The 20,055-nt window shown below is 40.7% G+C and overlaps 2 protein-coding genes and 1 long non-coding RNA gene across 5 annotated transcripts; 1 reads left to right on the forward strand and 2 right to left on the reverse strand.

Annotated features, from left to right (window-relative positions):
* Window positions 1–1,579: 1,579 nt before the first annotated feature.
* On the reverse strand, window positions 1,580–7,434 carry LOC146707506 (protein disulfide-isomerase). The gene is made up of 11 exons (XM_085458875.1): window positions 7,135–7,434; window positions 6,806–7,006; window positions 5,971–6,095; window positions 5,743–5,880; window positions 5,301–5,408; window positions 4,489–4,614; window positions 3,862–4,059; window positions 3,647–3,767; window positions 2,130–2,311; window positions 1,897–1,986; window positions 1,580–1,783 (listed from the first exon to the last, which is right to left on the reverse strand). Exons 1-11 carry the CDS (start codon window positions 7,301–7,303, stop codon window positions 1,700–1,702), a joined length of 1,542 nt encoding a protein of 513 aa, XP_085315001.1. The 5' UTR covers window positions 7,304–7,434; the 3' UTR covers window positions 1,580–1,699.
* LOC146707507 (uncharacterized) lies at window positions 2,705–3,455 on the forward strand. The gene is made up of 3 exons (XR_014920840.1): window positions 2,705–2,850; window positions 2,999–3,118; window positions 3,207–3,455. It is a non-coding gene; the product is annotated as an uncharacterized LOC146707507 (long non-coding RNA).
* A 5,140-nt stretch (window positions 7,435–12,574) lies between the features above and the next one.
* LOC146707508 (lipopolysaccharide-induced tumor necrosis factor-alpha factor homolog) lies at window positions 12,575–18,763 on the reverse strand. 3 transcript variants are annotated; one of them, XM_085458878.1, is made up of 6 exons: window positions 18,618–18,763; window positions 16,374–16,530; window positions 15,949–16,050; window positions 15,337–15,408; window positions 13,918–14,027; window positions 12,575–13,717 (listed from the first exon to the last, which is right to left on the reverse strand). In XM_085458878.1, the coding sequence occupies exons 2-6, from the start codon at window positions 16,507–16,509 to the stop codon at window positions 13,604–13,606; spliced, it is 534 nt and encodes a 177-aa protein (XP_085315004.1). In that variant the 5' UTR covers window positions 16,510–16,530; window positions 18,618–18,763; the 3' UTR covers window positions 12,575–13,603. The 3 variants fall into 3 exon arrangements, with proteins under 3 accessions (XP_085315004.1, XP_085315002.1, XP_085315003.1); XM_085458876.1 differs by having other exon boundaries at window positions 13,820–14,027; window positions 18,618–18,761; XM_085458877.1 differs by lacking the exon at window positions 18,618–18,763 and adding an exon at window positions 16,631–17,133 and having other exon boundaries at window positions 13,820–14,027.
* Between the last annotated feature and the right edge of the window lie 1,292 nt (window positions 18,764–20,055).

Genomic DNA, 20,055 nt, shown 5'->3' on the forward strand with positions numbered 1-20,055 from the left:
CTACAATGGAAATCCTGTTTTGTGTTAAAATGACGTCTTTCTTGTGTTATTGCTTTGCAGGGCAGCTGAGAGTGGACAGAGCTGCACAGAGGACCAAAGATCCACTCTCAGCACTTCATACCTGACTGGCCACAGCACCACCCCTCTTCACCCAGGGTGAGGAGGGTCCTGACCCCGCCTGCACAGAGGGAGTTGTGAACATGCACTTCTGTGTCGGTGGGTTTAGGAGCCTCCTCACACACACACGGATGAAGACTGTCACTGGAAGATGTCTCCATTGCATCAGCAGGACGTAAGCATTTGTATAATATTACAGTTTGTGATGTTTTATACACGTTTTTATTGCTTCACTTCAAACTAGGAGATATAAAATAAACCAGTTTTCAAAATATTTTCTGTGTATTTAGTTGTTTTTTGTTAATAAGTTATTTGGAACATCATTGCAACCTGTCAGCTTTTTATTGAGGATTTAGAAAGTTACTGGTGGCCCGAGTGTGTACAGTGGGGTGTTGTTTTTGTCACATGGTGAAAGTGACCTCAGGGGGAGCAAAAAGAACAGCTGAACAATTTGGGGATTCACAGACTTTGGTAATCGTTAAAAAATGAAGAAAAATAGTTCTGTGTGAACAAGAAGCTCAAATATAAACCATCCTGACACACTGACACAAATGATCTGCTATCAGTGTTTTCATGAACCTGGGTGAAGGTAATCTGCATGAGTTTAACCTCCCTGTCAAAAACCTGTATGATTCTGTTAGCACTGTAACAATGAGGTCTTGCTCGAGCTACTGATGAAGCTTTATCAATGCTTGTTAAGTTTCCAAATCACATTTTATCCCGATGGTCCAAGGCTTACATCTTTATGCTCACAAACGTACTTCTGTAATTAATCAGTAACCAATTTATTACTTTAAGTTACAGTGTGAGGGGCATTAATGAACATAAATTAGATTTAACCTTCAGAACTGCCTTAATTCTTTGTGGCACTGATTCAACAAAGACCTGGAAACATTCCTCACAGATTTAGTTTCATATTGACATGATAGCGTCACACAGTTGCTTCAGATTTGTCAGCTGTGCATCCATGTTGCAAATCTCCTGATCCACCACATGCCAAAGATAATCTGCTGGATTGACATCTGTTATAAGAGCAGTATACTGTGGTCATAAAACGATGGACATGGTCAGCAGCACAACTCAGGGAGGTTGTACCTCTGGAGAGGCCCCTTCCTACACCTGAAGTTTTGACCAGTGAAACGTTTCCTCACACAGTGTTTCCTAGTGTTTCATCAACAAAAGGAGAATTTGTTCCTCAGACTGTGCAAAAAGCCCTGACGCACCACAAACCTGTTCATGTGTCTAACTGTTTTCCCCACTCAGCGACACACCGGCCGGGGATCAAACTCTGGTAATTGGTGATTCTGTTCTGAGACACGTGAAGACAGCAGCAACCATAGTCAGTTGTGGACGGTGATCTGTTATTTGTCAAACTCTTTAGCTGTATGCACATACTGTGTCTTCTTTCAGTATTCAACCTTTTCCATTTAAAGTTTCATTAAATATCAAAAATGATGTTTTGAGACTTTAATGCAGAATCAAAAAAAGAAAAAGTATTTTTTTTATTTAGAAACATTTAAAGAGCATCATTTTACACACACACACACACACACACACACACACTCATGTCTTTGTTGTTGTCTTAAAGCTCATCTTTGGTGTTGTTGGCTTTTTTTGCCTCCTCAGCTTTCATGGCCTCGGTGTACTTCCTCCTGTCTTCATCCTCCTGGATACACAAAGGAGAAAAGTATATTTTTAACTGAAAGAAAAAGGCAGCTCTCAAACACACAGACAGCTATAAAAACACACAAAGGCACAAGTGTAAGGATGATCATTCACCTTAGCTCTGTATTTTTTGGCTTTCTCCATCTCCTTCTCTACAAACTTAATCAGGGGTTTCAGCTTCTTTTTTCCAGTGTAAACCACCACCTACGACACAGACCACAGAGATCTCACTGTAATGAGCCTGGTTTCCTCTAAAGAGCAAATAATTCCTTTTTTAAAATCTGTTTTTCGTGATGATATCATAGGCTTTAATAAAAACGATTAATCGCCTCATAATTGCCTCGTACCCTTTCAGCATACAGAGCAGGAAACAAGCAGAGTGATGGGTACGTGCCCTGCACTGATAAGTTGATATCATTGGCTGAAGCATCGATACGAGTGATGACCACGTCCTCGCGCTCCTCAAAGGCCTCAGCTAGTTCCTCCCACAGCGGAAACACAGCGCGGGACTCTTTACTGTAGGGCAGATCTTCAATACAAACACATACGATTACTTTAGGAAGCTCTCTATGTTTTCACTTTTAATCACAACATAAATTTGAACTTTCCTTGTATCAAATGCCCTAAATAAGGGCATCATTTTTTTTAATCTGTCAAATTTCATCACATTGTTTGGGATGTATCTCTGCAGTCTGTCTATGGATCTTAAATAGAATTTGAGTGATGGTTTTAGCTGAACTACATAAAGGATTGGCACAGACTTGGTTGCTTGTGTTGGTTTGCTCATTTTCTGAAAGGTTAACTGATCATTTCATTGAAGGGGACTTCTTCAAGTGTTTGTATTGCCTGGGAGATCTGTTCAAACACTTTTTTGACTCATCATGTTAGGAGGTGGTGGGTAGGTGTATTGTTGTTTTTGGGTTTTGTTTCCCTTTTTGGCATAGGTAGGCGGGGCGGGGCTTGATGGCATTCCGGCACACCTGCGGCGCATCGGACGTCATCAGTGAGCGCTTTTATGGAGCTGAGTCACGGACGTCTGGTGTCGGAGTATTGTCGCTGTCATAAGTGGTAACGTGTTGGTGCAAGCTGAATCTGTTGATTCCACGCTATTGAGCTGCATGTTTTGAGGATCCATCTCCTGCCTGCTTCTCCAGTCGAATTTCCCAGAGGAACCCACCCGAGGGATTAATAAAGTTCTATCTTATCTTTGTTCTAGCCTGTCCCGCTGCCTGCTCGCCTGCCTATTTGTCTTTGTGTTGGCTTCTTTGGATCCGTGACGGAGAGTTACTTCATACCAGTCTGTGACCACCGCTACAGCTGTAGTTCTGTGTTTCAAGTAAGCTCTCCAACTCTCCCCATCGTCTTTAGTTTAACTCTCGGCTATCGACGTTACTCCGTAAACTTTGTTTGTCCCTCGTTTTCAGGTAGCTCTGGTGCGTCATCTGCCCACCCGCATACCTCGGCTCCGTCTCGTCTCTTCAGCTCTGCTCTCCTTGCACATTTTTACCTGTCACTGTATATAGCCCCTTCCCTTGTAAATATTTCCCCATCATTGTATATAAATCTGCATCACTACTATCTTGTGCCCGTGTGTTTCTGCCACTAAATCCATCCGTGTGAGTTCTCCTAACACATCATGTTAGAGAATCTTTTTCCTTATACTCTCAGGGCCCTTTAAATACACTCCCAACAACTCAAATCATGTGCGTTTTCAATCTAAAGGCTTGAAGGTGCTGTTTAGCTTATGGGATTCAGAGGGTGGTCGCCAATTTTAGTCACCAATGACTCCCAGTATAACTTAGGGCCCTCTTTAAAAAGAAAAACAAATTAAAGCATGATATTAAAATGAACAGTGTTTACATACAAAACAGGACAAAAACAGTCTTGTCTGGGTTAAAGGCAACTTTCTCCAGATTCATCCCCACCAGCTCCTTCACTGGTTTTTGGTCCCATCCTTCAGGTATCGGCTCACTCTGCATCTTAGGCTGTTAGAGATACACAAGTCCATTAAACACATAAAGACGAGCTGCCTCCCGGGTTCTGTCTCTGTGCCACACAGCAGAGGTGAGTGGGACTTACCTTGGCTTTGCCCTCGAGGTAGTCCTGGCAGAACCTTTCTATGATCTCTACGCTCAGGGCGTCAGAGGGCAGATGGTAGGTCACGTGATTTGACAGGTTAACCAGTCGGATTAGGGGAGCCTCAAAGTCCCGCACCCGGAAGTACTCCATCATTCTGCCATTGCGAAGCTCAGCCACGTTCACCAACACAAACAAAATCTGACACACAAACATATACAGCCCTCAGACGCTCCTGTACATCACAACAAGGCGGCAGGGCCAGGAGGCAGCCTGGGATCAAACCACCGACCCTCGGATTAGTGGCTGACCTGCTCTGCCACCTGAGCTACAGCCACCCCGTAAGAATGCCCTAAACAGTATGGTCAAAAACAAAGGAAAAATTAAACTAAATCTATGTGCTGTATTCATTCTTATCTCACTCTGGGACTAGAGTAAGGGTCAGATACGGTCATTTGTTTATGATTTGCTGTTCTGCAGCCAAACTGCTCACAAGACCTTAGTAAAGAACTGGTTTGGGTAAAAAGTAGGTTTAAGGTGAGGATTAATGTTATTTATGCGATCGAGTCAAGGTCAGAGTCTGAAAATACATTATTATTGACCTCAAAAGCACAGACATATGTTAGGTACCTTCATCCTGAATGTCTCTGCAGCGGTGCTGAAGGCAGAAAAAATCTCATCAAAGTCTTCTGAACTTTTGTTGACAAAGAGAAGAGCGTGGTTTAACACAGGCGAAGATAAGATCTGAGAGGCTGTCTGCAAAAGGAGACAAAGCGGTTCAAACACTTAAGCAGTGAAACTGGATTTCAGCTGGCGCTAATGTTAAGGCAATTCAGCACATTTTTAAGTTCAATGGACAGAGCCCTCTACTGACTGAGATGATCATAACAGGTGCAAATGAGGATATTAAGTTGTAATTGAGCCGCTAACTGCAAAGGCAGGAGGTGAAGGTGGATAAAGAGGACAACAAACTCCAGCTCTGTGTGCCAAAGCTCCAGTGCATCCATCAGAGTGTGAACGCATGTGATAAAAAGCACTTAAACTTCAGTTAAAGTGCTGTGCAAACTCATTCAGAGTTTAAAAACACCTTTTAATATGGCGTCATGTATGCCAAAGAGGTGGATAAATATTAAAATTGATTTTCAACATAATGCGATCCAGTACCACCACCACCACCCACTACGACCTCAGTGATAAAGATAAAGTAGAATAATCACCTTTCGGGCAATGTCAACAATAGACTTATAAAAGTTTATGGCAGAAGAGCTGCATTACACTGCAAGGTGCAAGGTGCTCGGTGGGTGTAGCCTACATGAAAACAGCAATTAGATTTCAGTCAGCAGAGATTTTCCCTGAACACCATCCCAGTGGATTCAGACCAAACCGTTCCTACCGTAGCTGTTGTATATGTGTGAAAATACACCATGGACACAACACTGTACCTGCCCGGTGTACTCAGTGACTGGGTCCATCTGGTAGATCGTGATAAAGACAATCAGGACCCCTTTAGATGTCTCGGGCGTCATTTTGTAAGCCTTGATGAGCTTAGACTGCAGTGGGCACACACAGACACACAAACATACATGGTATCACAGGTAAGACTATAACCAACAAGTCTGCTTCATATATTTATGCTTCTTTTGTAAAACTCTGGATGCAACATCAAGATTTCTTTCAGTTATGCCGTCTTTTTGAAGGCTCACAGTGAGGTTTATGTTTAAAATCTCACTCATGTTTTATGGCATTCACCCTCAGCTAATTTCTCTTAACTAAACAGAACTAAAAACTAACTAAAGAACTAAAACCTCTCTTCACATAGAGCAATGTCACAACTAGTATTGTTTTTGTGAACCGGTGTGTTTGTATGTGTTGTGCGTGAAGAACCTTTTTGAGCATCAGAACAACATCATGTGTGTGGCCGTATTTGGCGATGACGTCATCGTCCTGCGTCACCACAAACCTGACGTCAGGAAGCTCGACCGCCGTGGCGTAGAACACCTGGACGTACTCGTGGTTCAGCTCCTGCTCACACGCAAACGCATAGAAACTGTCGGAGTGCGGTAGATGCACAACATAATAGAGAAGGGAACTCAGGCGAGGCTTTTGTTTTACCTTAAAGAATCCAACCACTGTCACCTCTTCTGAGGCCTCTGATTGGCTGAGATCAGTGACGAGGTCAGCAGCTGACCCTGCCCTCCGTTTCAGCCAGGTCAAGATGGAAGCCGAGCTCTGAGGAACTTCAGGACAATCCAAGATCACAAATCACTTTACTGTTAATATTTTACCCAAAACAATTAAGATTCAACAGCTGAGGGGATCCTAATAACTCCTGGTGCTCTGCAGGAAATATGAAACAACAGCCAGTAAACTCTAACCACTGGTGTTTCACAACAAATGGCAGGCTAGTTAACTCAAAGAGACACATATCTGAAAAGTTCAAGGCAAAATTTAATGACAGGGTGTCAGCTTTAACAACTTAACTGCAGCATGTGCCTCTTTCATCCTGATCTTTTCACGTTTCCAGAATAAGAGCAAACTTTCATACAAAAAATGCGATTAAAATTTGTGCTGGATAACTTTAGAGATATATGGTTCATATGAAAACATAATGACTCCAGCCAGGGCTTTCACTGCTGTTTTTATTACCCAGCATCTAGCCATCGGTGGTGCCAGCGAACATCATAATGAAGTCAGAGCACTAGAGGACAAAGCCCTCGAACAGAGGTAGAGGAAGATTCAAACCAAAGCATCTCTTTGTTTCTCTATTGTTTCCTAATAATCAGAACCCTGATTTTTCATTCGCTTTGTCACATGATAAAACAAGTGTGGATCATTTATTTTTCAGCAGTATGCCATATCTGGAGCTACTCCTCTGGGTCATGTCATATGATATACATTGTTCTTGTTAAAAGAATAAATGAGATGAATGAAACTCTTCTGCACCTACCAGGGCAGGCTACTGGGTTGTGTTTATCTCCGGAGAGGTACAGTCTGATTACCGGGTGGCCCGTTGCGTTCAGTTCTTTAGCCAGGTCCTTCTCTTTTGACACATCAACCACTGCCAGCTTGACCTTTGACCCCTTGAGCTCTGCTGCAGCTCCTTGGAAAGCTGTAGACACGCGCTGGCTTTCTCCCGACAGAGGTGCAACTGACAGACACGCAGAGGAAATGAGGATTTGATTTCTTACACACCTTGCAGTCGCCTGTTTGTGCGCTTACCATATGAAAGTATGAAGGTCAAAGGTCATGCTGTACTAGGCTTGATGTTTAACTTACAGAAGTGCACCAGGAGTTGGTCATGCTTTCTCAGCGCCCTTTTGAAATTCCCCTTCTTCAGCTGTAACACTCCGTCTTTCTCTGGGAACTGTTTGTCTTCCTTCGTGTCGGCGGCGACGCATACGCCGAGACAGAAGGCCGTCACACACAGCAGCAAAAGCCTCTTCATGGCGGTTCAGTCTCACACTGACAAACTTGGCGGGAGTGGTGAAAGGGAGGTCTGATGTGTGTATCAGTGCCGAGGAGGTATAACTGTGAATCCTTGCGTTATCTGCCGCCTGGACCCAGCAGCCTATAGCTGATTAACTTTCCTATCTGAGCACTGCTGTATGTCTGCTATTGGCTGCTGTTCATATCAGGCTCTAGTATCTAAACGCTAAACCCTAACTTTGTTGCCTGTACAAGGTCACACAGCAGACATAAAAGAGGAAGTTACTCACACATTTGTTGTTTGTGTTCATATGCAAAGTGCACCCATTTGCCCTCGAAAATACATAAATGCATGTTTTGTTTTTGGTGCGCAACGAAACATGACCTCAACTTGGCAAAGATACTAAACATTCACTACAGCATTAAAGGCAGGGAAAGAAAGCCCATTTATCACTTTATTTAACAGCCTTTTCATTCTTGATCCCATACTGTCATATCATTTTATCACACTGTTTTTATACTGGACTTAACAGAGGGTTAGATAACAAGAAAAATGTCCGTACAACCAGAGGTGTGGACTCGAGTCACATGACTTGGACTCGAGTCATTAATTTTATGACTTTAGACTTGACTTGAAAAAATGTTCTAAGACTTGTGACTTGACTTGGACTTTTACACCAATGACTTGGGACTTGAATTGGACTTGAACCGGTTTACTTGAAAAGACTTGATATTTTACCCCAAATATAAAATTTAACATGCATATTATATAGAGATTGAAAATGTGACGTAATTCACGGGTAGAACCGCAAAGGATTCTGGGAACTCGTGGCAAGAGGTACTAGCGCACACAGGCTTTCAATTGAAATCAGTTATACAGCGATAAAAAGAAACACAAAAATGTTGTCGCATGACAGCCACGGGAAGCCGACGGGTAAAGAGATCGGTTGTTATCGGATTACGTCGTTGAAGAGAAATTGTTCGAGCCATGTTTCCGAAGTAACAAAGAGGCGACGGATGGCCTGGATTGCAGCCACTCAAAGATCAAATATAACGTCCCAGAACACTCCAGCTCACAGGTTAGTCTGCTCCAAGCATTTACACAAAGGTCAGTCTGCTGCTGTAGTTAATGCGTCATTTTTCTTAACATAATTAGTGATATAGGTTACAAGCAAGTCTGGCGCTGAACGGAAATTGTCGCGCTATGCTCCTTTATTTATTGTGTTTATTGTGCATAAATAGTGAATTGTCCTGACACAATACTGCGTTTCGCTTCTGTTATTATGGTACATTGACAAAAACATATACTTTTATTCACAGGATAAAACAGTTGTTTTGTATCACTAATTGTCCAGTACGATTACAGCATACAGTATTATTGTCACTGCTACATTTCTGTGATGGGTACCAGAAATTATTTCCACTGCTAATTAATTACCATTGAGCTCAAAGGTCCTATTAATAAACGGTTAAGGAATGTGTATTTATGACGACGATTTGTGAGACTGGTAAACTTATGATAGGTACGATGGTCTTTACTTTCTACACGGTGCATTTCAAGGTCCTGTACCCATCCGTCGGTAAACTGTACCTGGGCTTGTTGCAGTGACCGGAAGTTACTAAACTTCATGAGTGTATGCACTCACTCCAAGAACCGTATGATTATAAATATGCATATAAATATGCTACGATGAGATAGCTGACTTCATTTAACTAGCAAATGTTTTCCAGGCTACGTTGGTGATGCAGTTTTTTTTAATATGTATGATATTTTTGTCATGCGATTTTAAAGCGGGTCCTACAACCGCATCCAAGAATAACATGCAGCTTATCTCAGAACTGTCGGTGAAAATTATTCTTGGAGCTAGGTTTAATTGAGCTGCATTTTAAAGAGGTGCAATTTCACAATTTGTGTATATTTTCTAAGTTCACTATTTTGTCATGTGTTGAGAAAAACACAGATTTAAAAATTACATGGTCTAATATTTACATTTAGCATAACTGCAACATGCTTTTTTTCTTTTTTAAAGACTCGAAAGGACTTGAAATTCAAAGTTTCAGACTTGTGACTTGACTCGGACTTTTACACCAGTGACTTGAGACTCGACTCTGACTTGCCTGACATTACTTGAGACTTGACTTGAGACTTGAGGATAAAGACTTGAGACTTACTTGAGACTTGCAAAACAATGACTTGGTCCCACCTCTGCGTACAACAATTGCATGGTTAGCTTAGCTTAGCATTAAAGAATAGAAACAGCACCAGGATCACTTAAGCTGGCAAATTATGTTCTATAAAAACTGTTTAATCATAATGAGGTAAGTAAGAACGTTTTATCTGGTGATATAAACAGCAAAATACCAGAAAACTGCTTAAAAATAGATGAGTACCCTCATTACCTGCAGCTAGCTTGAAGTTTGAAATAGTTTTCATCTGCAAGAGTAGCTAAATTCGGCTGGTTAGTAAATGTTAAGTACCACACAGGTTTTCCTGTTGTTCATATTCTGAGAGATTCATATCAAAGCTCCCTCTGTGCTCAATTGTTTCTTGGTCAGGCTTGCTGGTCTCCAGTGAAGTGACTGGTAGCTATCTAGCTGCAAAATCTTTTCAAACGTGCCAAAGCCAGGTAAGATATACAAGTTGTGTTTGTCTACTCCACATTTACAGTCCAGGTAAGATACCTACAAGTGTGCTGAATCAAAATTGAAAAGGGTAACTGCTAATACACACTTCCTTTATTCTTTAATAGACCTCATTTTAAAATCTAACATTGGTGCAGAGTCAAAGGTAATGGGATTAAACATAAAATCACTACTGAAATCAAACAAACTACTACACTGACAGAAGTTACACATACAGTTACTATAAGAAAGCAAATAGTACACCTTCTGTCAGCTCGAAGGTTTTGCACATCAGGATTTAACAACAACAAGTACATCCCATGATTCAGTAGCTTGTAGAACCACCTTTAGCAGCCGCAAATTACAGGGAGTGCAGAATTATTAGGCAAATGAGTATTTTGTCCACATCATCCTCTTCATGCATGTTGTCTTACTCCAAGCTGTATAGGCTCGAAAGCCTACTACCAATTAAGCATATTAGGTGATGTGCATCTCTGTAATGAGAAGGGGTGTGGACATCAACACCCTATATCAGGTGTGCATAATTATTAGGCAACTTCCTTTCCTTTGGCAAAATGGGTCAAAAGAAGGACTTGACAGGCTCAGAAAAGTCAAAAATAGTGAGATATCTTGCAGAGGGATGCAGCAGTCTCAAAATTGCAAAGCTTCTGAAGCGTGATCATCGAACAATCAAGCGTTTCATTCAAAATAGTCAACAGGGTCGCAATAAGCGCGTGGAAAAACCAAGGCACAAAATAACTGCCCATGAACTGAGAAAAGTCAAGCGTGCAGCTGCCAAGATGCCACTTGCCACCAGTTTGGCCATATTTCAGAGCTGCAACATCACTGGAGTGCCCAAAAGCACAAGGTGTGCAATACTCAGAGACATGGCCAAGGTAAGAAAGGCTGAAAGACGACCACCACTGAACAAGACACACAAGCTGAAACTCAAGACTGGGCCAAGAAATATCTCAAGACTGGTTTTTCTAAGGTTTTATGGACTGATGAAATGAGAGTGAGTCTTGATGGGCCAGATGGATGGGCCCGTGGCTGGATTGGTAAAGGTCAGAGAGCTCCAGTCCGACTCAGACGCCAGCAAGGTGGAGGTGGAGTACTGGTTTGGGCTGGTATCATCAAAGATGAGCTTGTGGGGCCTTTTCGGATTGAGGATGGAGTCAAGCTCAACTCCCAGTCCTACTGCCAGTTTCTGGAAGACACCTTCTTCAAGCAGTGGTACAGGAAGAAGTCCGCATCCTTCAAGAAAAACATGATTTTCATGCAGGACAATGCTCCATCACACGCGTCCAAGTACTCCACAGCGTGGCTGGCAAGAAAGGGTATAAAAGAAGAAAAACTAATGACATGGCCTCCTTGTTCACCTGATCTGAACCCCATTGAGAACCTGTGGTCCATCATCAAATGTGAGATTTACAAGGAGGGAAAACAGTACACCTCTCTGAACAGTGTCTGGGAGGCTGTGGTTGCTGCTGCACGCAATGTTGATGGTGAACAGATCAAAACACTGACAGAATCCATGGATGGCAGGCTTTTGAGTGTCCTTGCAAAGAAAGGTGGCTATATTGGTCGCTGATTTGTTTTTGTTTTGTTTTTGAATGTCAGAAATGTATATTTGTGAATGTGGAGATGTTATATTGGTTTCACTGGTAAAAATAAATAATTGAAATGGGTATATATTTGTTTTTTGTTAAGTTGCCTAATAATTATGCACAGTAATAGTCACCTGCACACAGATATCCCCCTAAAATAGCTAAAACTAAAAACAAACTACAAATTACTTCCAAAAACATTCAGCTTTGATATTAATGAGTTTTTTGGGTTCATTGAGAACATGGTTGTTGTTCAATAATAAAATTATTCCTCAAAAATACAACTTGCCTAATAATTCTGCACTCCCTGTATTAAAAGTAATCACTTTCTGTATCACTTTCCCTTTCCCTCTCTCCATTGTGGAGGAATTTTATTCCACTCTACTCTAAAGGTTTACAAGTCATACTTGATCAGTCTTTTTCTAATTGTACTCCCATGGAGTGTAACATTTAACCAAGGCCTGTAGAGTATGAGATGCAGCTCTTGCAGTTTCTCTGATTATTGGATCTTCTGTATGTTGGGGTGAATTTGCTGGGATGTTCATTCCTGGGATGACTGGCAGCTGTCTTGAATGTTTTCTACCTCACTGTAAAATGAAGGACTTTAAATTGTTGGTAAATGACCTTGCGACCCTTTCCAGATTGATGGAAAATAAAAACTATTTCTCTAAGATCACTGTCTGTCATCTTTGTTGTGTGCTAACACACACCTGAATGCTTCAGAGTAGCAAACACCAAAAACCTCTGCATTTATAGAGGTGCTCACCCGCGGTCATCAGTTAATCAAGTGCAATCCAACTTTCTATAGAAACACTAATGTTGTACTTAGTTTTTCACACACTGCTTCTGCATTTTGGCTTATTTTTTGCTAATTAAATCATGACAGAGGGTAATATCTCATTGATTTATCATCTATCAAGTCTTCAACTTCAAGACCTGCTAAAGACCAACCTTTTTTCAAAATTTTTATTATCTCCTGATATGTAAATACTTGGAATTTGAAGAGGGTGTACTTTCTTTGGACCATTTCTATGTGATAGATTTCCAACGCATCACAACCATTAAGGTATTTTAAGGATTTCTATTTATTTATGAATTTTTTTGATCACATAACATATTTGTAAAGCTAAACATTTATAGGTCTGCTTGTCAGAGAGTAAACATTGCTGGTGTAAACAAACCTTTTATATGTTGCTAAGTAAATAGAAGTCCTGTAAATCAGTTCAGGAACAGGTTTCAATCAGGAGTGGCTGGCATTTGGCCACACGACAGAATGAGTCAGTCCCACTGACTGATTACAGCTGCTTAGAAAGCAGTGCAGCAGAGTTAGGTCACCATTCTCACATGAAATAATAACAGATGTAATAAATATAATAATTTAAACCACATAACCTTTTTTCTAACTATCACTAAGAGTAAAATAGTGTAGTTAGGCAGTTAAAGGTACTTTAAAAACTTCAGTTGTACCTGCAGTAAAGCTAAAAAACATCAAAGTTTTGTTTTTTTCGTTTTCAGATATAGAAATCAGTCAGTTTGATTAAAAAGCAATGAAAGCTTAATTATAAATGATAAAAGAATTTAGTGCAGAGCTGTAAAACTCTTTTCATGTTAGAATTTGGACAAATGTGGTTAAACATGGCTGCATTAAACTGTCTCATCCCATTGTCTGCAATGAAGAAGGACTGTCCTGCACTGTCTTTAGGGGAGTGTAAAGTGTTATTGCTGTGTGTCATTTAATCATAATGAACTCACACTGTAATACATTTGTACAAAATTAGAAAGTGCGAAAAGTGTTTTTGTGTAATTTCTTTTTCATATTTACGTCCTAGAAATGCTTTTCTGCTTGTGAGCCTAAAGTGTGAAAAAAAGGAAAAATGTCTCAGTACAGCTACCAGCTGTGGTAGTGTGTGTGGTGACCTGGAGGTCCTCTGTAACAGTCTGGGAGAGTTTGTACAAAAGTCTCCACATGACTCCGGGCCTCTCCTCAGCCATCATCTGTGTAAAGTATTCGTTTGCCATAGATGTCACACTAGCATCACAAGTTCATTAGTTCATTTGTCCACACTTCGATGTGTAAGGTTAATTAATCCTCACAGGGTCATCTTTTGTGCACGTGCAGAGGGTTTCCACACTGTGGGCAGGAGTGATGTGTGTCTTGCATTCCCCGTACCATTAATGGAATGAGACAGAAACCGCAGATGAGCCTGAAACACAAGCACAGAAAACACCAATGAAGCTGTGCTCAAGCTCGTTTAGCGCCGGTGCACATGCAATACTCCTCCTGTGTGAGTGTTTGGGGCTCTTACCCCGCCATTGCAAGAATGACACACCAGCACCAAGCAGCTGTCCCAGGTACATGTGTGACTTTACTGGTTACAAGATGACTGCAGTGTGGGCAGCGTACCAAACCAGGGGCGCCTCTCAGATATTCCACCGCTATGGGAACAGGCTGCGGCTGGCTCACTACTGCTATCGGCTGAGTTTGTCTGCTGTTGACACGCGGTGCGGCACCAGCTGCCATTCAGGAGACAGATGAAGTTATTAGAAGGAGAGAAGAACAAGTAAGGCAGAGGCTTATACACCCACTGGACACTTTGTTAGGTACACCTAGCTAGTACTAGGTTGGACGTCCTCTTCCCTTTCAAAACTGCCTTTACAGCTTCATGGCAAGATTCCAACAAGGTGCCAGAAACATTCCTCAGAGATTTTCCTCCATATTGACATGATGACATCACACAGCTGCTTCACATCCATGATGCAAATCTTCTGTTCCACCACATCATGAAGATGTTGAATTGAAATCTGATGACTATGGAGGCCATATGGTCAGGAAAACCCGTCTGAGATGATTTGAGCTTTGTATATGTGGTGTTTATGCTGCGTGCATATCGTTAGGGTCTGCTTCTCTGTTACTCCTGATAATCCCTGCAGTCAAAGCTTATTTCAAAAGCAGCTTGTGTCCTTGCTGTTGCTGCATCAAAACTCTTAAATGACCTCCCAGATGACCTCGTGCAAGCATCAGTGAAGACTGTTTTTAAATCTGAGCTGCCTTTTCTGTTAGACTTGTGAAACAGTTGAATTGTTGAGCTGTGATTGGAGGATTGGCTGCTGTTAGCTGCTGTTTTTTTTTTATAGGAACCTGTTTATTCTGTTTTATTTTGTGTAACACATTTTGGTTTTAAATATCCTATAGAAATAAAATGTATTTACTTACTTAGACCAAATGACTGACTCTCTTGTTCAATTTTGTTGAGCCAGTTTAAACTGTAGCCTCAGTTTCCTGTTCGTAGCTGACAGGAGAGACACTCAGTGCGGTCTTCTGCCTCGAGGATCGACATGTTGTGTGTTCAGAAATGCTCTTCTGCATATCTTGTTTCCTGATGCCTTTCTATGAGCTAGAAACAGTTTGGGTATTCTCCTCTGACCTCTGGCATCAACAAGGTATTTTGATCCAGAGAACTGCTGTTCACTGGATATTTTTGGCCCATTTTATGTAAACCCTAGAGATGGTTGTGTGGAAAAATCCCAGGAGATCAGCTTTTTCTCAAATACTCAGACCAGCCTGTCTGACGAGAACAACCGTGTCACATTCAAAGCCACGAATGCCACCTTCCTCCCCCATTCTGATGCTCCTTTTCAATTTCAGCACGTTATCTTGACCATATCTGCATACCTAAATGCATTTAGTTACCTCCCTGTGATTTTCTGATGAGATACTTGCATTGACAGTCAGATGAAAAGGTGTACCTAACAAAGTGGCCAGTAAGTGTAAATAGCAGTAAAGAGATCATGCTTATAGTAAAGATGTAGTCTTGATACTTGCCTTGTCGGGAACGCGAGGACGCAGCAGCTGGAGCAGAAGCTGCAGCGCGAGCACGAGAAGCATGCGGATTAACTGTAACACAGAAAAACCAAAATTTAACCTAATGTAGCTTTTTAAATACTTACACTTTGACCCTTTAAAGTCTGAACCATGAAATAATTGCCAGAAAGTTCAAGATTTTTGAAAATATTGTGAACCTTCTGAGAAAAAACATATTCATTTGCATGCATGAGTTTACTTTGAAATTATATTTGTTACATTTGTTTCTCTCTCTCTAGTGCTGTTTAGACAGGCTTTCCACGGGGATCACTGTGATGATGTAGAAGTCTCAAAAACTCACAAAAACTCATGAATTAAATATGATACGACAGGCACTGTGGGGTTAAAATACAAACATTTGGTGAGTAGACTACAGACAGCATATGGACTGAGCCTCTTACATTGTGAAACCAGCGTGCAGCACATAGAGACTGAACTGAACTTGCTCAGCATGCCTACATGCCTAAACGCCTTGGTTTGCTGCCATGTGATTGGCTGATTTGATATTTCCGTTAATGAGCAGTTGAACAGGTCTACATAACAAAGTCAATATTAAAAGTGCAATCTTTATACTTTGAGTAATGGGATGGACTATGACTCCAGTGCTTTGGTGGGGAGGCGAGGACACGGCAGTTGGCACAGACAGGACAGGAAAAGGATCTGGCTGAACTGTAACTGTGATTTAAAAAAAGAAAAAGAAATGTTTACATGTTATTTTGCAGTCACACTAGGGTTTCCTTCCACACTTTACTTTAAATATATATTTTTTAAATTTACTTCAGAGTGCACTGAAGTGGTTGTCTGGCAGAGTAAAAGCATGAATACACTTAATGACGACGTTTCTACAAATCAGCCTGGTAAAACTGGTATGTCATGTAAACAGTATGCCAAAAAATAAATAGAAAAGGACACATGTTAGTGTGTACATCCTGTCAGCAATATCTCACGAGCTGACTCAAGAAATGGGGTTAAAGGAAGCAGAAAGATTTTTATCTCACCTGCTTCTCTGTAGGCAGGTGGAGGTGTCGGTGGGGATGAGAGAGAGGCGTCATAGGCAGGTGGGGGGGCGTTAAAAGCTGCAATGGGCAGAGCAGGAGGTTGGCGACTGGCCTCCTCATATGAAGGGGGGTCCATCCAAACAGATCAAACAGGATTCTGTCATGAAGATAAAAACAGAAATGTAGATAAGAGCAAGTTTGAAATGTGTGTTTTCATCACAGATAGTTAATTACATAAAAACGATGTAAGTCTATACCCAGATATCTTTGATTTGGTACAGTCTTGCTTTCCAGATAAAACCCCAAAAGGGCATTAATGTAAGACTCTTCTTCACAATTATCGAGTCATGTAGCTCCTGCTGTTGATAACATCTGTGCTTTTCCTTCAGTGACAAATTAAATATATTTTTATTTGTCATCACTTTAAAACAGGTTATTTTTGATCTTCATTCACAAGTCGTCACAATCTTCTAGTATTTGGTGGGGAAAAAAGTTGACAATGATCTTGCGTTTGGTGAACCCACATTAGCGATTCTTAACACACGACTAATGTCACATGTTAGGTTCTTAACATGCGACACGAGTCATGTGAGACTCTTATCAGAATTGTGATAAAAGTATTCGTGGAGTCAGTCGTGCCCTTTTTCTTTTGCTGTTCTTCTTTTAGGGGTAATTTGTTGGACTGGATTATGGGGAAGTTACTTTTATCAAAAGTTGTACTTACATTGAAAATGTATTTACATGATCCAATGCATCACTTTATAATTTTACTTTTTAGGATTAGTGGAAGCGATGACCAGCTTAAAGTTGTTTACCTGGTCATAAAGGATACAAAGGACATTACGTGTGTGAAAACACTATTGAATTAAGCAAAATTACTTTATTTCCAAGTAATTTTCGCTGGATTACTTGTCATTTAGCTCACTAACAAAAACTGAAGTTCACACATACTGGTGCCCACTCCTTTCCCTCATATTTCCACACTATTATCACTGTGCTATCTAGTCAGAGTCAGACTTATTTTTGTTAGTCTCTCTCTCCAGTATCAAAATATAGAAAACTGAAAAATAGACCATGTGAAAGAGTACATTATATACAAAAAGGACATTTTTTTATTGACAAGACAACATGTATTATATACAGTCTCAGTAAAAGTGCCAGTAATCCAATTAATTAATACATGGTTACGAAAGACTATTGTTTAAAAAAATGACATTGAATCACGTGTAATCACTCTGTTTAGGACTGAATCCGAGAAACTGGGGAGAAAATGGGAATGAATAAAAAAAACCAACATATAAGGTTTTAAGGATGAAAAAATAACATTTTATACCCTGGGCTTTTCCAGCTTGCATTGCAAATGAAATGTGCTGTGTGTACACTAGCTTCTTTCAGTTTATCCTGGTGTTAATGTGGGCGCACTGGAAAGAGTCAATTGTAAAGTATTTTATGTGGCGGTTTAGCTCTTTGTATGCCAGGCTCTGTGATGCTGAGTCTCATATTACTGCTTTTAAGTCTGAAGCTCTGATTCTGCCGTAATAGCTACTTGCATTATCTCTCCTCCTGACTGCTAAACAATGAAAGGCGCTACATATCCAGTCTTTCATTGTTTAGCACTGCTGGTTTAAAGTGACAGCGTCAGAACAGTACACACAGTGTAACATGTGATGGCGTAAATCAGTCTTTTACTCATACTTCACATACTTTAGTGTTTTTAATAATGCCGCACACATTAATCTTAGTTGTGTTTTAATGTAACTATAGAAGCCATATATATATATATCAGCAGCTTCATCCCTTTTAGGGATTATAAAAATAGAAACAAATGTCAAATCTAGACTGTTAGTCTATATAGTTGCACTGTTTTTAAACTGGTGTGAAATATTCACCCTTTTAAACGTGTATTACTCATCGTCCACCTTTTTATCAAGATGACACAGAATTATTACAGCATGTAAACACAACTCTGACTGGCAAAGATGTATTTTTCTACCCCTATATCAGAGAAAACCGAGTGTATCAGCCATGAAATGCACCCGCTGAATGCAGTCAAGTCACTCGAGCTCACATGAGACTTCGCTCTTATGTAAACAAGACACATCCAAGTCCCGATACCTGATCCAGACAGGCACAGACCTGCCCCTGCCACATAGACATTTCCAATAACACCTGCCAACAACCTTATAGCTCATTACCCGCTAATTAAATAGTGTAATGTGAGATATATCGGAGCAGTGGTCTTACCTTGGGCAAATGAGGAAGAACGACTGGCAGGAGGAAACACGTACCATTGCTGATCATGGTCATCACATCACAGCCTGTTAAACCTGTTCTCCCCTGGAATTGGAAACATTTTACGTCTCACATGAAAACCAACCTGTTTGTCTTATTAGTCACCACTGCCTATTCAGAGGTTTTCCCTGCAGGAAGAAAAGATTGTTCAACTTAAATCAGTCTATACCTGCTTACTAGCTGGAATCACTATATTTACAAGATCTACAGCAATAAAAAAAACTTTTATAGTATGATTTATTGTTAGATACCCAGCACAAAGACTAATCATTCTTTATGAGGCAATTATGGAAAGTTTTTTAATAATTGGCAATCATTTCTAATATTTCACATTTTTTTTGTAAATGTCACCACTCCTCCTCTCCTTTTTTTACCTTATTTTTTCCTTCTCTCTACGTACACCTCCGCATTTAGTCATTAGCTATTATTAATCTCCAACTCTCTTACACAGTGTGCCCTTTGTCCTGTCTTCCTCTCCTCACTCCCTCGCTCGCAGCAGACGGCTGCCCCTCCCTGAGTCTGGTTCTGCTGCAGGTTTCTTCCTGTTAAAAGGGAGTTTTTATATATGCTCTAAGACAACCGGTGCTTTTTTGGTTTTCTTTTCCTTCTTTCTTTTTTTTTTTCTTTTTTCCCCCAAAGCTTTGGAAAGATAGTAACTGGACTGGTTTTTATAAAGCGCTTTTCTACTCCACTGGAGTACTCAAAGTTTTATACAACTGCCTCATTCAGCCAGGCAGTCGAGCATATTTGGCAGTTACACATCCACCAGCAGCCTGAACTGTTGGTACTTGGCAGAATGGATCCATTTTTCTCATCCTATCGTCTGAAAGTTGTAACAGAAATTGAGACCCATCAGACCAGGAAATGTTTTTTCTAATCTTTTATTGTCCACTTTTAAAGAATGTATCGTCAGTTTCCTGTTCTTAGCAGACAGAAGTGATGCGGTCTTCTGCTGCATTTAGAGATGCTCTTCTTCGTACCTTGGTTGTATGTAGTGGTTATCTGAGTTACTTTTGCTTCTGTTCATCTCAGAGGAGTCTGGCCATTCTCCTCTGACCTCTGACATCAACATGCATTTTCACCCAGAGAGCTGCAGCTCACTGGATATTCTCTCTTTTTCTGACCACTCTCTGCAAACCCTACAGATGGTTGTGGTGAATAATCTCTGTAGATGACCATTTTCTGAAATTCCCAGACCACCCTGTCTTGCACTATGACAATAAGTGCCACATCAAATAACTTAAATCACCTCTCGTCCCCATTCTGATGGTCACTTTGAACCTCAGCTGGATACTCTGCACACCTAAATGCATGTGAACAGTGAATGGATGTGCATTATTATTATCATTAGGCAGATTAAAGCATATTATTATTGAATTAGTTAACTTTT

The sequence above is a fragment of the Copadichromis virginalis genome, linkage group LG6, assembly GCF_057382275.1.
Source record: "Copadichromis virginalis isolate Kocher_CV1m ecotype Utaka linkage group LG6, C_Virginalis_male_GT1.1, whole genome shotgun sequence".
NCBI classification, from domain to species: domain Eukaryota; kingdom Metazoa; phylum Chordata; class Actinopteri; order Cichliformes; family Cichlidae; genus Copadichromis; species Copadichromis virginalis.

What these genes read in the sequence shown, in the direction of transcription:
- LOC146707508 (XM_085458876.1), bottom strand. Translation starts at nt 16,509, where the DNA reads ATGGACCCCCCTTCATATGAGGAGGCCAGTCGCCAACCTCCTGCTCTG. An exon ending in ACCTGCCTACAGAGAAGCAG is followed by an intron (nt 16,051 to 16,373) that starts GTGAGATAAAAA and finishes TTTAAATCACAG; the next exon opens with TTACAGTTCAGCCAGATCCT. An exon ending in GTCCTCGCGTTCCCGACAAG is followed by an intron (nt 14,028 to 15,336) that starts GCAAGTATCAAG and finishes CCTGAATGGCAG; the next exon opens with CTGGTGCCGCACCGCGTGTC.
- LOC146707506 (XM_085458875.1), bottom strand. Translation starts at nt 7,303, where the DNA reads ATGAAGAGGCTTTTGCTGCTGTGTGTGACGGCCTTCTGTCTCGGCGTA. An exon ending in GACTGTTTTTGTCCTGTTTT is followed by an intron (nt 2,312 to 3,646) that starts GTATGTAAACAC and finishes TTTGTATTGAAG; the next exon opens with ATCTGCCCTACAGTAAAGAG. An exon ending in CTGCTCTGTATGCTGAAAGG is followed by an intron (nt 1,987 to 2,129) that starts GTACGAGGCAAT and finishes TCTGTGTCGTAG; the next exon opens with GTGGTGGTTTACACTGGAAA.